Source organism: Anser anser (assembly GCF_964211835.1).
Source record: "Anser anser genome assembly, chromosome: 7".
NCBI classification, from domain to species: domain Eukaryota; kingdom Metazoa; phylum Chordata; class Aves; order Anseriformes; family Anatidae; genus Anser; species Anser anser.
The window spans coordinates 12,910,320-12,927,911 of record NC_139727.1 but is presented as its reverse complement, the minus strand read 5'-3'; the positions used below and the strand labels follow the sequence as shown (position 1 = coordinate 12,927,911).

General features: G+C 37.7%; 2 protein-coding genes across 35 annotated transcripts in view; one reads left to right on the top strand and one right to left on the bottom strand.

Annotated features, from left to right (window-relative positions):
- FAM13C (family with sequence similarity 13 member C) overlaps positions 1-5,687 on the top strand; it is a 133,753-nt gene extending 128,066 nt beyond the window's left edge. For 19 of the 24 annotated variants that reach the window (XM_083845251.1, XM_083845243.1, XM_083845250.1 and 16 more), the window contains 4 exons: positions 167-262; positions 1,456-1,655; positions 2,785-2,886; positions 3,674-5,687. In XM_083845251.1, the coding sequence (XP_083701377.1) occupies positions 167-262; positions 1,456-1,655; positions 2,785-2,886; positions 3,674-3,797 (522 nt within the window). In that variant the 3' untranslated portion in view covers positions 3,798-5,687. The remainder of the gene's footprint in view (positions 1-166; positions 263-1,455; positions 1,656-2,784; positions 2,887-3,673) is intronic. The other 5 variants (XM_083845245.1, XM_083845240.1, XM_083845242.1 and 2 more) reach the window with 1 other exon arrangement.
- PHYHIPL (phytanoyl-CoA 2-hydroxylase interacting protein like) overlaps positions 5,487-17,592 on the bottom strand; it is a 129,123-nt gene continuing 117,017 nt past the window's right edge. For all 11 annotated transcript variants that reach the window (XM_083845275.1, XM_083845274.1, XM_083845277.1 and 8 more), the window contains 4 exons: positions 15,302-15,498; positions 11,040-11,214; positions 9,921-10,038; positions 5,487-6,744 (listed from right to left, as the gene is read on the bottom strand). In XM_083845275.1, coding sequence (XP_083701401.1) covers positions 6,210-6,744; positions 9,921-10,038; positions 11,040-11,214; positions 15,302-15,466 — 993 coding nt within the window. In that variant the 5' untranslated portion in view covers positions 15,467-15,498 and the 3' untranslated portion in view covers positions 5,487-6,209. The remainder of the gene's footprint in view (positions 6,745-9,920; positions 10,039-11,039; positions 11,215-15,301; positions 15,499-17,592) is intronic.

Below are 17,592 nucleotides of genomic sequence, written 5' to 3'. Positions count from 1 at the left end.
TTTAGAAATTGTTTTTGTGCTACAGTTCACATGGAATCCCTATGGAAGCAAAATACACATTAGTATTTCTTTCTAAGACTTTTCTCAGCTTTACAGGAACAAATGAGGAATGTATTTATTTATTTTTCATTTTGGAGAAGTATATTTTATTATGATTTCTCTTTAGGTAACTAAACAAGAAAAGAGTCTTATGAAGCCTCTTTACGACAGATATAGAATTATCAAGAAGCTTCTTGCAACTCCATCTTTGATCACAACAATTGTAAGTTGGAAAGAATTCATAGCCATTGTGAAGAAAATGTGCTGAATGCAGTGTTTGATTTGTACCTGTATGCCAATTTAGCAGCAATATAACTAGTGCTATTTAAAGAATCTGCTTATTAGTTAAAACAGTGTTTATATTTCAGCTAGATCAAATGCTCTGTAAATTCATCTTCCAACCATACCGGAGGTTGTAATGTAAGGCAGCAGTTCTGGAGGCAATTGTTTCAGATCACTGGGCAAGAGATCAAAGGCTGTCAGTTTTCTACTACAGCTGATGTATACAACATAAAATGAAACCTATCATAAAGCACTATACTGTCACTGTAACTAGCTGCTAAATTTTGTTAAAAAAAAAGCTTTTATTAAACATGTCGCACATAAATATCACTTGTAGTACTTTGATTAATAATATATCAATGTAATTTAACAGTAATGGTCTCACTGTGAGTAGAGGTGGTGGAGTTCCAAATTTAGTTGGGTTGATTTTAAAAATTATGAACTATTGTCCTGCTAGAGGTCAGTGGAGCTTTAGATTTCTTTGAAAATGCTGGTCTAAATCCTTAAACAAGTGCACATGGACACTTCATTTCAAAATGCAACTGAAGGTAACTGAAGGTGTTACTTAGTTTTTAGGAGCTTCGCTCCACAATTTCTCATTTAAACCCTCATTTCAAAAGCCCAAATTTCTTACGAGGCTGAAGGAATGTGGGGAAGACAGCAACATCAATCTGTTTTAGTAGTTAACATTTGTAGCTATAAAACCAAATGTAAAATGTCTACTTCCAATGCATGTTATAGCTATAATTTCTGGGCTTAATAAAAGCATTAGATGGTATTTAAGAGCAGTACAAGTTCTAGCAAGACTGCAGTGTTTGCGTAAATACAGAGTGCTCTTTAAATCATTTCTACTTGTAAAGGCTTTTGAGTAAAAAGAAAATCGATGGCTGGGAGGTACTCAGAAACAAGGTCAGCTTCTGTCCTGTTTAGCCATAGTGAACAATACCCAGTAGCTCAGCAAGCCCCATGAGAGTTCTCATGAACTCTCAGGTAGAACTGGGTAGAGCTTTCAATATCTGTGATTTTTCAGTGAATACATCCAGGAAATGAACATCAAATTCTTTGTGTTGTCATCCTATTAGTTGTTATATTGTAATGTAAATGACTAATTTGATAATGCTTATATTTTACAAGCAGGAAGAAGAAGACTCCGATGAAGACCGTTCTCAAAGCAGCCATGAGCTATCATCTGGTCCAATATCTTGCCTCCCTGTTGATGAGCATCTGTGTTACTCTCAGGAGGAGAGCGAGCCTGCATATGTTTCACCTCTAGATGAAAAGAAAGTTTTCAGACAAACAGCCCTGTCTATGTCCAACTTACATGAGGCAACAATGTGAGCTCTGTCTTTTTGTCATGGATGTTTTAAAATATTTTGTAAAGAATTTGCAAATGAAGCATGATCTATACTTGTTAAATAGGAGAAATACACATTATATGTCCATGAGAGACCACTCCATGTGTGTAAAATCTTATTATTCCTTGCAACGAGGGTATTTACTGGTGTCTGGATACCCAGAAAAATTAACAACACTCTCCTGCTCTCCTTTAAAAACAAAACAAAAACCTCCTCCGGATTTGTATTTAAAAATTCCAGGTTGCGTGAGGCAACAGGTCTCAAGATGCACATAGGCTGTTATTACTCAGCTCTGAATATGCTTTCCATGACCAGGTATGTTCTCATAACATATGGGCCATTATCTTTTTCTCAGGTTTTGGTTGGTATCACTTAGATGCATACATTATAAACTGACTAGGTTCTACCAAAAGTGAGAGTAAATTAAAGTTTTGTTTTCCTGTGTAACACAACTATGTATGCAGCAGTGTGCTCACAAATTCTGTGAAGATATTTCTGTGTGTTGTGTTCTTAGGGAAAAATATAGTAGGGGATATAGCAAAACAAGCAGAATTATTTCTCTGCTTAAAAAAAACCTTATTCTCCAAATAATACCAACTAAAACATATCCTAAAAGAGAAAAAATAATATTCTGGGTACCACTGGCAGTATTACTGAATCACAGTAATATTTGGTAACAGTTGCTTTTCAGAGTAGGGCTTTGCTATTGACTATTATTGACTATTATTAAGAGCAAGAGAATGTAAGGAGTTTGCTGTAAGCCACTGAGCCCTGTCAAGTCCCTTAACTCCACATAGGATTGAGCCCACTAACAAGCCTCAGTCCTGAAAAGCTTTTCTTGCCATGTTGTCCACAGAGTCTCTGCCTTCACTTTATTAGAAGGATGAGACTAACAGTAGTAAATGGGAAGGAACACAACTGTTTAATCACGTGATTGATTGTACAAGCAGTGATATCCGTACTTGGAGGGATATGTTAGATTGCTTGGGGGCACTGAGATGAGCACCTGCCGTGGCCAACAGCAGAAGCCTGACTATTGCCTAAAACCATGGCTTTTACAGGGATTCCCGGTGCATGGGGTTTTCATGGTCTTGCCTCTGTTTTACAGGCCTGTTCTACTTGAACATCTCCGAGAAACAAGAGCAGATAAAAAAAGGCTTCGCAAGGCTCTGAGAGAGTTTGAAGAACAATTCTACAAGCAGACAGGAAGGTAAATAAACCAACTTCACAAATTCCTTCTCCTTTTCCCCTCTGGGCACCTATGCAGACATGTTTGTTTCTACTAGAGCAGGTACTCTTAGGTGAGCAGGCCAAAGAAAATGCAGTCTGGGACTGGAAGGTAACAGGGAGGTGACGGGTCTCTGTGGAGATGGCCAGCTCCCTGTTAAGTTGAGGATGTGGGCAACCCTGATGGCCATCTGGCTCTGGGGATCTTCTCAGAATATGCCTGTACTAGACATAAACCATGCAGCATGTCAGCACAGGATCTTCCTGAGGTGTAGAGAGTCTGCTAAAGAGGCTTCCTGAAGATGTCAATCTCTAGGGACTTCACCGGGAAGTTTGGCCATCTCTAAAAGGCTAGATATAAAAAACTAACTACTGTTTCTTTCACTCATAAATATTACTTTTCACTTTTTGGTTGTCTTCCTCCCATTATTTAACAAACTTTTGCTGAAAAGGTAGTAGTCTGGTAACAGTTTTCAAAGCAATGCCTAATAACTAACTTCCCCTTAGAATGAAGTACTTACACTTGCATAGCTGACTAGAAAGAAAATTACCTGATATAGGAAACGTTAATATTTAAAATCCATTTCATTTCTGTCTATGAGAGGTTGTTTTTGTTTTTTTTTGGCCCTGTCAAATTAACTTTACTCACCTACTTCTAGGAAAAAAATATACATCTGACCCCAACCTCATTAGTTGTTGCAGAATTCACTTTAAAGACTGTTTCTCTGTTTAGTCATGGAAGTGATTGTACTTTTATTTGCTTTTAATAGGAGTCCTCTAAAAGAAGATCGTGTACCAATGGCAGAGGAATACTCTGAATACAAGCACACAAAAGCCAAAATCAGGCTCTTAGAGGTTCTCATCAGTAAGCATGATGTTTCCAAAACAATTTGAAATTAATGCAATGAAATGGTGTTATTCTCTAGCAAAACAAACAAGAACAATAACAACAAAAAAAAAGAGGCGGTTGTCTTACAGGTCTTGGTCTGCAGCACAATTATTTGACACACTGAGATTTTTTGATGCACTTTACCAATTATACAAGCTGGGATGAGCGAGGACAGCAATATACGAGAATATTAAGTGTGGGTGAGTGAACTATAGTATATATATATATATATTTTTCCTTTTGAAAAAGCCTTGAAGTGCACTGTGAAAATGTTAGAAATTCAAATGACATTGAAGTATTGTTCAGACTCAGTTTGACCTGTTCTTAGGTTTAAAAAGTGCGAGGAACTGTTCTCCAGGTTTCTAGTATATCTTAGTATTTGGTAATGTACCACCCATTTCTTAGTAGGATTTACACGCACTGTAATTAACTATTGCTGTTGGTTCTCAATGTGCTGATTTGCTAGATTAAAGGAACCATGAGCTTAAACCAAACAAACTCACTCATGAACATACACTGGCTTTCAAGACAGAGTTGCCATTCAGTTCCAGTAGCTTCAAAGAAAGGTGCGTACACAAAACCAGTGACAGGATTTGGTCTATAATTCTGGGAGTAGAGCAAAGTGATGCTGCCTATGCAAAAAAAAAAAAAAAAAAAAAAAAGGAAGGAAGGCAGGAATATGACTGCCAAATGGAGATAGTTTTTTGGTTTTTTTTTTTTTTCAGAAATAAGAGCAAGCATTTGGCAAAATAAACAGGTAGTCTACTGGGAAGAGTAACATAAAGGTACTGGATGCTGTCCTTTTCACTATGGTTTACAGGACCTGGCTTGTGGTACATAAAATTCAGTAAATAGGTCAACTACATGCTAATTTTCATTTCTGTATTGAACTTTTGCACTTTATTTTGCCTGATGCTAATTTGCTTTTCTAATTACCAAAGCTTGTTTAGAAGCATGCACTTTGTAAAATGTCAAACTATTTCCTGTGTTATAAATTACCATATATATATATATATATTAAAAAAAGACAAGACTAGATTATTGCATTATGCTAAGATATTTTGGATAGATTAAAGTACATGGTATATAATTGAGTGTCACAGTTATCTGATGAGGAACGCTAGACTTCTCATTTACTATAAATAAGATTATAAAAAAGATATTTTTCCATTGGAATTATGCGTCTTTCTTAACTTTCAGAGCACCACACTTTGTAATATTAAGGTGGTTTTTTTTCACTATTTGTGATAAACCATTTGTGTTAAAAGTGAACTGTTAACAGAAGGCTTATCAACATTTTTGTACTGCAAATGAAAACCAGGGCTTCGGGGAAATACCTATCCCAGACATAAAGGAAGGAAGAATGAAAACAGAAAAAGGGACTTCAGAAAGTTGAATCATGTTTAGTGTTCTGCTTTAACTGTCATTTTGTATTGACCACATATTATAAGCAACCTGTTTTCTATCTATCTTGGTAAGAAAAATTTCATTTTATAAAGCCTATTATGTACTAACCACGTTTGTACTTATATTGTATGTAATGGCTCAGCATGATTTTGAAGATGTACGTACCTGTTTTCAAGTAGCTTGGAGGAAAAAGTATGACGACTAAAAATGATTTTTTTATTTCTTAGAGGTTTGTTGTTTCAGTGTACTGATTTAATAATTTGTAACTTTTATGAATCAGAATGGTCTCCTTCGTAAATCTGTTTTAATTAAAGTCATCTAGAGCAACAGGAACAGATACAGAGCTATTTGAAGTTTACAAACTACATCTTTGATAAGGGAAAATGATTTCATGACATGTATACAATTGATATTAAAATGTGATCTATATATTCTATATGATTGTATAATATTTTATACAACAGTACAAATAAAATATTTTTCTATTATATTTATTATGTCAAGACACAGTTTCTGTTTTCAGTTAGCTAATATAAATAACATAAATAACACTGTCAAACAACACGTTGTAAGTGCTGACATTTCTAGGATTTGAAATTTAAATCATGCTGCAGTTACAACCTTTCATGCTGTTTGGAGTTATCCCAGTATTTGTTCAGTAGTTAAAATGAATGCATATTTAAACACCATTTTTAAGCCGTTATTTTTGTTTTGCTAAAGCAGTTTATATAGGATTTTGTTACGTTTGGCAAGAAACAGAAAACATTTTTTGCAGCATCTAGGTATAAATGGTTGCCAGAAAAAAAAAAAATCCAGGACTTCTAATCATTTAAAGCATTGGGTGAACAGAAGGGAAGGAGGGAGAGAAGAAATACTAAAAACGCTATTGGAGATTTTGAAGACCCATGTTTGCTTTTGGTGACAGTGGCATGTGCATGCTTCTGACAAAAATGTCTGACTATGGAAATGGGCAACAGAGGTTTGAAGGCTCCTAAGTAACAAGGGAATTTTTAACGTCCAACACTGATATTGCAGGTCTTGCAGCTGGGATCTTTCTTTGCATTTGCAGTAGACAAGCTCATTAGTTGGTGACCAGTAATTTCTGCAACTGTGCCGAGGGAGAGATCCACAGGATCAGTGTAAATTACTTCCAGAATAACATCCTGGGCATGATGGTAAACCATTACACCATCTTCTTCATCACAGGTCAGAAATTTATTATCTTTTATATTTAGTTGAGGAAGGCGCTGCTTACAGAATTCGTCTCCTGGCGATCCAACAGGGGCGATAACGAGAATGACATAGTGGTAGGCTGTGTACATGCAGTAGAAGTCTCCAAAATACAAGTTAGTATTTGGGTTGAAGAGTTTTTCAGCTGCAATCTCAAACCTGTATCTTCCGTATGGTGAATCCTGTGGTGGTTTCCCAGTGTTAAACTCGGTGTTGCAGCTAAAGAAGATGCCTTCCAACTTCCCGCTGATTGGAGAGCCATGGCTGCCACTGTTATCCTTAACAGAAGGCTGCAGAGCGTTCCCGTGGTGCTCTCTACAAATGAATGACTGCTGTTGTTTATTGTGTAACACATTAAGAGAGTGATAAGTTAGGACTTCATGCTGTTCAGTAACAGTTCAGAAGAGACACAAAGGAAAACCATTAACTGAGACCTGTGGTTAGTGTCACGATTTTCAGACCAAGAAACTCAAGTGAAGCCAGACTCAGAAAGGGGTAGCGTAAGTCCGGCTCAAGGGAAAAGAATTGCATTTCCAGTCTACCTGCTCTGTCAGCTGTGAGCTGGCTCAGTATTATATGAAAGAAGGCAAACAATAGCACAAACCAAAAAGTCCCCAAAGCACCAATAGCTTCCATTAGCTGATCTGTTCAGCTTTCCACTAAAATTCTAACAATAAACATATTTCAGTTTAATCACATGTTGAAAATGGCAAGTGAATCTCAGTATGCTGAACCTACTGTTAGTTAATGCATATTTTTAGCATAGGCAGTATATAGTTCATGTAGGAAAGCTGCCAAAGTTATTTCTGAATTATGTTTCTTTCTGAATTATGTTTCTCAGAGACATTATAGGAAGGAACATACTGTCTGATATCTGCTATTCTTTTTTTATATTATGTTTTATACATTTTTATTCTTTTACATTCAGATTTTGTATTTATATCTTGTATTATTATCTTGGCTTGTATCTTGTATTATTATCTTGGCTATCTCTGCACCTGCAACCATTTAATGCCAAAAACTGAAACATTCCCTCTTTTAAGTCCTGTTAAAAAAAAAAAACACCTTACCTTTAAAGACCTTTACCCTTAAAGATTGCATTTATACACGTTGACAGATTAAGGAGGTGTTGGGGTTGTAGAGTCTTACATCTCCCCTCCCCCCTTTTTTTTTTTTGAGGAGAGGAGAAACTAGGCAAGAGAGAACAGTTTTTATTCTCTCTCTTTTAAATTTGCAACAACTCCAGGTAAAATGGTGCTGTCTCTGAGAAAAGGATTTACCTGGTTAAGCTGGAGGTAGCAGTCAAAGCAAACACATTCAGCGTACAAGTAACAATGTAAGAAAGCTCTAATCAACAACACAGTAATGTCGCCAATTCTGGGTGTTCCCCCTCCCCTCCCCCCCCCCCCATTATTTCTAGTCTTCTCAGAAGCATATCTTAATTTATGCTTAAGTTAAAGTTCAGAGGTTTTTCTGGGCTATTCAAATAGTTATTGTCTCAAGCCCTATTATGCAAAACATCGGGCTTCTCAGGGGAGGAGAGTGAGATACAATTGGTATATTATGACTGAAGTGAATGCAAAGGAAAAAAAATAATCAGCTTGAATAACCACTCTCTCTGCAACCTAAGAAAACAGGCTTGCAGCTTTATTTCTGTGGCAAGATACTGACATCCAGTGGCCAATTATGCTAATTATAGGTCACTCTTCCCCAGGGAGCTGAGATGCTCTATTGCACTTCCAGACAAGGGAAGCAGCAGCGACGTGTGCTACTTTCAAACTCACATTTCAAATTCCTACATTTAGGGGTAGTTGCTCATTGGCTATTGGTACTACTAGAGCTACCCTATAAGTGTTTTCAAACTTATTTACTAATTATGATACCACAGAGGCCCCTGGAAGAAATGGTATGACAAAGGAATTTTTCCTAAAAGGAAGTCTGTGATTAGGGTTTTTAACACACCATTCAGAAGCATACCTTGCAAGACTAACCCTTGCAACCACGTTAGTACATTTCTGATCAGAAAAGACCACTGTTAGACAGTTACAGGTATCCTAGCTTTATATTGGCCTGGCAAAACTCAGCCTTTTGGCTCTTTAACTCACTAACAGAAGGACAACAAATTTAGTCTTCATTTGTATCAACCCAAGAAAGACCATAGGAAGAGGGAGGGAAAAGATACAGTGCAATCAATTAAAGCGTCACATTTGGCAGAAAAAGGCCAAAACCACAGTTACAAATGTACCTCAGTAGCAAGTCTTAAAGCTCTGTGAACACAAGAGCAGGCACCTTATGATTACACAGCTGAAAATAAAGCTGTAAGAGAATCAGAAACAGCACAGGAATTTCCATTCATTGGTATCTAGTCCTAGTCCAAGATGGCAGTAGATTTACTAGGTCCTCAGAGACCTCAAAATGCAATTAATTTGCTACCTCCATTGAATATGCAGCTCTATCCATGTGCAACAATGTAATTCTCCCAAAGCACAAAGGAAGGAGGAAACCCCATGCTCTGGAATATATGACAATCCTAGAATCCCGTATGTACTCATGACTACAAAGAGGAACATTTTCAAGGGTGGTGGACTCTGCTTTTTGGAGGTGAACCTACAGAATATTTTGTTTCTTCACCAGTTTTTTTTTTTTTAAAAATAGTTCTATGCAGGTACTAATGCGAAACGCACCTAAAACTGGCATTATATAGCACAGGAGCAGCCCCTGCACCAGTGCTGAAACAGAAGTTGTCACGCCACTTACCTCTCAACCACTTTCTTCTAACAGCAGAAGGTTACCGCTGCATGGTGGCTGTTCTTGCTCAGTCATGTACGTGAGCTGTGACTCCATCCATTGAAATGTCGTCTTTTCTATTGTAATGGTGCTTCTGCTTGTGTGTGCAAGGTCACACTGGTTCTCCATGCAGGAACAAGGAACCTACCTCCAGCTATCCCATTTATTCATTCCCACTGAAGCACAGTGTTCTCAAATTGTCTACACATCCCTCCTCCCCACACAAACATGATCTGTAAATTAAGGTTTGCATTACAGAGCCCCAGTTACGCCATTTGGGCACAGAAAAGGGGTGATTGTATGTGGAGAGCAAATACATGAGATAGATAGAACTCTTATGTACAGGCAAACACTTACTGATACATACAATTGTGCATTCATACTATTAGCCATCTCACCGTGAATTTCTTAATACAATGGCAGTATTTGGCTACTAAACACTTATAATATCATAGGCACTTTAATGAAGCTGGAGACTCTGTGAGTACTTAAATTCCTGCTCTAAAACACAAACTTTTGTTTCCTAATCAAAGTGCTGAACAAGACAAGGTGGAAGAAATTAGTTACCTTTTATTTTTCCCTTCTTCTGAACTGGCAATAGTGCACAGACATTCTGCTCCAGCTTTACCACAGCTGCCTCCATTTACTTATTTTCATTACTACCGTAATTTGCCAAACAATTTTGCATATGTTTACTTTCTTACCTGATATAATCAAAGTATTCTTTGTGCTGATTCCGATAAAAAACAGACAGTTTAAGCATACGGCCTGCAATCACTTCAGCTTTTTCCAAAAGCTGTGTTAGGTGAACTTTTGAATAATCTGAGGAAAAAAAGACAAATCTGCTAGTATAGGAGGGGAGAAAAAACACAATGCTCTTCAAAAACTACAGACATAATTGGGAACAGAGCCTAAATAACATACCTCACATCACGCAGCAGCTATCGAGCAGCTATCAAGCTTGGCATCAGTTTCCAGCAGCAGCAAAAGACAATTGGCAGGAACGCGCATATTTGATCCCCCCCATTCCTTTCCCCATGAATACTTTGCAAGCCTCCAGTAACTCTCACCTTGGGATTCCTTGTGTTAGAGGTGGTTTCCTTGTATTTGGGAAATGCAGAGGAGCTCAGAATTGCCCTCTGACTTAAGTCATTTGATAAAATGTTTGCCGCAGTGTACCTGGTTGTGAGCCACACAATTTAAAAACCTTGCTTAGAACCCAGCCTAAGCTACGTCTCAACCAACATGGGCTTCATAGAGAGCTTGCTACAGCTCTCAACTTTCACACAGGCAGGCGTGTTGACGTTGGGTGATGTTCATCCAACAGACTACGTTTATAAATCAATGACAGGCTAAAGGTACATGTACTAGTCCTTGAGACAAGGTATTGGTGGTACTCAGGCTTTGCAGCACGCAAAGAAGGGAGAACAGCAGAATGGCTTAGGCAAGCTGTCTGTTAGGGAGCTGCCAGTGTCTTTTCTCCACTGGGGCTTGCAGGCAACAAGAGGCACACAAGTGGCCCTGCTCAACTGCAGTTCACCAGTCTCCTTTCCTGGTTCAGAAGAAGCAATGGTACAAGACACAGCAGTTCTGGGCAGCTAAGCTATTGTGAAACACAAAGGGGCACTGCAGCTGCTTCCCTCCTCTCATTAATGCATCAAACCAGTGTGCATACAAAGCCTAAAGCTAGTATTGCAGTTTCCAAATGTAACTATTAAGCTTACCAAGCTACTGCACACTGGTAGATGGCTAATCCATTCATGCAGCAAAGCTAGCCTTAATTGCATACATCCTATGGTGCGTTCTTTTCTCAGCAAAGTTACCTGCTGTGCAAAACTCAATGATTTCACTCCACTCAGAAACAACGTAATCGCCGTCAACTTGCTTTGATGCTGTCTGCACTGCTACTGTGTATTCTGTTCTTGGGCTCAAGAACCAGTGCCCACGGACCGTCATAGGCAAAGGAACAGCTTTGGCAACCAATTTAGTTGGTACATCCTGATGGGAACAACAACAACAACAACAAAACAACAAAAAACAACAACACAAAAAAGTCAGCACAACGACCAAACCAATCCACCACCACTCCCCAACCCTTGGCTCTTCTGTGTAAGCATTAACTACATCTCACAATCCACTGGTGCAGTGAAGTTAAGAGCGGCCTAGGACAATGGCCTGAGGTCTGCTCTAAAAGCTACACTGGTAACTGGCACATATGAGTTTATTTGTGGTTCCACGCGAATACAGACCATTATATATAGCCCAAACACACAATTCAGACTAAGGTCATTTATGCTTAAGCATGCAAGCAGAGCACGAGGACATCTTAATTTAAGTACTACTTGGGCTCTTATTGACAAGCTTTTCTTTCAGTGCAACCAAGCAGGATTCCTCCTGCAGTCATTGAGCCCACCTATATTGCTGTTGATATCTTCCACCTTGAACAGAGAAAATCAAACGTTCCAGAGTAACTTTGCACACTATACATATTTCAAGATATCCTTATGCACAGGGAATGGCCAGAACAAACCGAACATATAGCTAGATGTTCTCTGCTTACCATCACACCTCTTGCTCCCCCACATTTCAGGTGTTCTGTCAGCACATCCCATGGTAGTGCAACACAGAAGTATACTTACTACTGTAGGTATACAGAAGTATAGCTACTTTTTGTTGTTGAAATAGTTAGCTTCTGCAACAACAAAGCCTGCAGCTCAGACCACCAAAGGGAAGAAAAAACGAACTGGACAATTTATACTAGAACTGTGGGTAAAAGGACTCACAGTGAAGTTGAATGACTCTCTACGCAGTGTAGCTGAGAAGCTGTGAGAGAGTGAGAGGTGTTCTTTAACATTTACCAGTAACCACAGAACAGTAAGATGGCTGCCACGCAAAAAGTAGACATTTTAGGTAATATCCATAGCTATCCACATATAAATGCTAGTCAATAGTTACCCACCTATGAATTCTAGCAAAGCAGACCCTTAAGGAAAAAAAAAAAAAAAAAGAAACAGAAAGTAGACTTGTTCTGTTCATGATCTGTAAGCAAGACATGGAAGATTTTTTTTTTTTTGAACGTTTTCTATTATGGAAAAATCTCTTTTTATCATTTTTCTTCAGTTTCTATATTAAAAAACTGTAAAACTACCAGCTTGTGATATTACAAAACTGAAATGTGAATGACTGATGATCAAGGGTAAGATTTTGTTGTTATTTTGGTTTCTTTTTATGTTATTTTTCATATAAATCAAATTACAAACATCTTGGAGAAAACTTTCTATGTTAAGTACTCAGTTCTGTATTCTGAAATAAATAATATATACAAAAGAGAAAAAAAATACTGGTGGGAGGGGGGTAGTGACATTTAAAGTTACCACCCTAGAACTACATTGTAAAGGCATCCCACTGAACTGGATTTACCAATGCTAATGCAGTCAGCAGCTGCTACAGTTCCACTCATTAGTCTTCCTGTCATCTTTTCTTTGGCTGTGGTAAAAACTGACTCCACCTGGGTCTGCTCTCTGTGCCCATAACACTGTAGCGGTTTTTGCCCCCATTAATTTTCAGGGTGTTCACACAACATTAAAAGCCTCATTACCCCCATGGCTCAAAGCCTTACCTCCTGGCTGTGCATCAGGAAACTCTTTGAACTGCACAAGAAGAGGCCAGAACACGCAGAGCCACAACATCACTTAGAGGAGTTTCTCTCTTACATGGTGGGGTACGGGGATGGGATGGGATGGGAGGGGGAGGAGGAGAGGGAACGGGAAGGGAAGAATGATGCTTTTCATAAATTTAATTTATTGTTCTTTTTCTAAGCAAAACCTTTTTTGTTTGTTTGTTTTTTATAAGATCACTATGCTGACCTCAGGAAAAAATGTTCATGTTGAAATTTCTCTGGGCATACTCTGCTCTGCTCTGGGCTGAACAAACCAAGGGACCTAAGGGACCTCAGCTGCTCCTCATACGTCTTGCCCTCTAAGACCCTCCACCATCTTTGTAGTCCTCCTTTGGATGCTCTCTAATAGCTTTATTTCCTTCTTACACTGTGGCACCCAAAACCAGTATACCACTATACTAGTATACCAGTCATACTACCTCACTTTTTTTGGGAAGAGAAGCCTGCCTATTCTGTAAGCCCTTTTCTTTTCTAAAGAAGCTGATTTCAATTTTCAGCTTTCTTCCATTTCATCTCATCCTTCCCTTTGCCAAGTCTGCTTGTAGGACACAATGCAGGAGTTCAGTACGCCTAGCTTTGCTGCATATCTGAGCCTCATTTCCCTACCTATTATATGGGAATAATCATACATCCATATTCTAGTCTTTACATACTACTACAAATCTCCTCCTTCCCAAATATAACAATAGTCCTACATAATAAAACAATACGTACCCTAAACAAGTTGAGTATGTATTTGCTAACAGAAAAAGCATTGAAAGGATAAAGCATTCATGTTTGCTCTTCCAGAAGGAAATAAACACCATTTACTGCAGTACAGCATCCATTTACCAGGTTAAATCTGCATCCCAACTTACTTCGGCTCACAACCATCTCATATGGCACACTAACTCTCTGCAAGTTACAAAATAGCTGAGCTTATCACCCATGAGAGAAACAGGCCCTTGTAGACATTCATGCGACCCTTATGCTGAGTAAGGTTTTTAATATTACTACAAATATTTTTCCTCATTTTTAACACTAGTCTCATCACTGCAATAAAGATTTTTAAGAGAATTTAGCATTTGGTCTGCTAGAGTGGCTCTGCCTTTTACAAAATCAAATTTTACAATTTAAAAACCAGTATGCATATAAATGAAAAACATGTAAATTAATAAAATGAAACAATTAAGACAAATCCATCTCAGTAAACATTTATAGTGGAAGGCATATTTATTCTTGCAGCATAAAATGGGAATGGGAGTTGAACTTCAAAGGCTGCCAGTCAAAATGTACTAATAGTAAGAAAAAAAAAAACACAAACAAATCATTCATTACCACAATTAAAACTGGATCAGAGTAAAGGCTATTATAACATTAAATTTGGTAGTGCTTTGCGTACCACTTCCTAGCAACTGCAGCATCTTGGCCAAACGTGTGAAATCCTTGATTTCAAATAGCAGTAAGTGATTCAAAAAGCAGTAAATGATTTTTGTTATGCTTAATGAATATGCTTAATGAATATTTAACAACCATGTTAAAAACAACAAAAAAAATCAAATAAGGAAGCATAAATGGAAGGTTACACACATGCTATGAACAGGGGTCACAAGAAAAATAGTCTCACGGTATTTGCAGTAATATTTTCTGGTTGTCCCATTGGTTTATACACTAAGAGTAGTTTAGGTGTTAGTAAAATTAGAGCTCTCATATTTGTGTGGATGGTTATTTGTGCCTTGGCAAACCTTATCTTTTAGGGATCTTGCCAAGACTGCAGATAATTAATTTGCAGATGACTGTGGTGTTTAATCTCCTTTTCTATCTCATTCCATGTTTCTGTAGACATCTCAGTATTTGAACTGTTTGAGGTCGAAGCAAATTTTTCTGTATTTGATAACAATAGACTCGGCAATACGTTCAGTATGTCTCTCCATCAGTGGTTTAAGGAAAGAGGCCAGATGAATATTCAGGTCAATGCTGAATGCTGCAACCTAAGGTTGCTGGAAGCCTTCCTAGAAGTGCATTAGAATTTTTGACTCTTCTGTTGAAACAACATGTATTGCCATCATGGGTCTGTCGCTGATTGAGGACAGGCACAGAAAACATAAATTGTTTAAATAATGATTAAGAACTAGTCAGGAATAAAAATGTCTGTCTTACAATAAATTGTACAGCTTCCAAAACTGTTTTAGTATCAAATGAAATAGAAAAGGTAATATTCCTTTCTCTATGAAACAAATGTGTTTGTGTGTACATGCACATAAGGTCTAAGTGGAAGTATTCTATGTAAAAAAAATATTGCCAGTCAGATTAATCAAACCCACCTTGCCCAGATGTCCTATACTTGGTTTTGATCAGTTAATAAACCACTGAGATTCATGTATTTAAAGTCATGCATTTCCACCTTGATTTTTAAAAGAAAATTACCTTGTGTTTAAATTTGTTGGAATTCTTGTTTTCTTTCTTGTTGAGATCAATGAAGTAATGAGTGATGCGATCCTTGGATTTAGAATCCATGTCCCAAGAAATCTTGAAGGAATCACACGTGATGTTACTTATTTTGATGTTGTGTGGGACGGGAAGTTCCTCCATCTCTGCAATCCCACTATCTTGTGATTTATTCCCTGCATAAAAAAACAAGCATGATCAGCTAAAAAGTCCTACTAGATTCTGTTTTCTGTGGTCTTATATGATGATATCTCTGAACAGCCTTTAACAAAATCTCATAGGTGGTACTTAGAAGCAATGGTAAGGCATAATTATGCAAGCCTCAATTTGAATGACGAGAAATACTGAAAAGGGATGGCATTCCTCATATGAACAAGCACTAGTAACACATAAGTGGGCTTCATAGACTGGCTAATATCACAACTTTGTGCAGTTACAGTTTGAGAAAAAGAAATATCTGAAGTTTTCTGGTGCTACAATGATTAGTTAAGATGCCGGCAATGTCCACAGTTCAGTTAACATAATGGCCCTATCCACACTTGTCCATGAAATAAATACAAATAGAAATCACATGTGTCCTAAAAGTATTTTTCAAGCACAAAGTAAAACCACCCTTCTCAAGGTTTATAGATGATCTCTATACATACACATATGGAAAATACTCTCCTCCACAATGAAACAAATAACAAAGGGGTCATTTTATTGAGCCATAGTAAAAGGGACATATACACCAGCATCATTTTCTTATCTTTTTTCTATTGCCCGGTTGACACCCCCCACAGTTTCCTTAGGAAGGGTGGTGTTTTTTGTTTTTTTTTCTTCTTCTTCTAATATCGCTAAGTGCATATATGCTGAATATAATGAACAAATGTCCACTGACTCCCTAGAAGCATCACAGGTACCAAAATTAGGTCTTCCCTTAGTTCCAGGGCAACTTTGTTGCACAGCATCCAGTGAATATTATAACTCAGAAACATTAGGTGATCTTGTACTACGTAAAACACAATTCAAAAGCAAGCAAACAATAAAAAAGACCTGAAAGACAAGAGAAAAATAAGTGGGTAAAAAGAAAAAAAAAGAGAAAATGATGTAAGAGAAGGAATGAAGAAGCATGGGGAAAAAAAAAAGAACAAAAACCCCACCCACCCTTAAATAAGAATAGAAAGAAACAAAGGAGAAAAAAAAAAAAGTATGTATAAAAAACCAAGGAAAATTCCCAAATTGTGTCCAGAGGTAAAAGGCAGGGAACTCATGCTACAGTTGTACCAGAGATGTGTGGGGAACACATTATCAGAATTATTTTTAGTCAAATCTAAGTATAGCAAGAGGTAGAATTATAGACGTCCATCATAACTGATAAAAAACTGGACACAAAGGGATCCAGTCAGTGATAATAATAAAATATGTGACTTGTAAATCATTAGGGACTTTTCAACCTATCAGCGTATGTTATCAAAGAGTTACATCAACACCTCAGTTCAGGAATTGTTCAGGTTGTTCTGGCTGTTCAGAATTCTCCACGTGGATACGCAAAATTCAGTTACTGTGCCTGAGAAATCCATATATTTCCAGGTGGTATTACAACAAGGTAATTTTATTGATGATGATTTAAAGAACCAATAATAATACTTTTCTATTTTTGTTTCATTTGATATATTTACAACCAACATGTCTTCTATTTTTTAAACATCTTATTGCCTTCCCCCCCATCACCCCCACCCCTTTTTAATCAATACCCGAGTCAGAAAGTGTGTGGTCTTCCTCAAAATGCTATGCTATTTGTTCCAGACACAGGGACTTTTTCAACAGCTGCACTGACTGCAATAGACTCAGGAATACCAGTCATTACTGAAGGCTTTCTGTTCATACAAAATACACAGTACATGCTTTTCCCTCCATGAGATTTCAGAAAGCTAGAAGGGAGAAAACAGCATTGTTTTGTTTTGTAAGCATTCTGTATTTGAAAAAATGACTAAAAGCTCTACCAGGTACACTGAAAAGTAACACGATTGCTCTTCCAGGAGCAAGGCTTTGTGTTTAAGCAGAAGATGGGGTGATGCTGCTGAGGTTCTCAGACCTACAGAGCTGGAGGGACTCAGATCCCAGCACACTGAATGACTGAATAAGGACATGAGCACAGACACTGCCGTATATATCCATGATACTTCAATGCGCAACTTCGCTTCAAAACTGATCTTGTATACTCCGCACCTTTGGGCTCTAGCCACGTTATAAATGGCCCAGGTAATTTAAACTTCAGGAGACGTGCA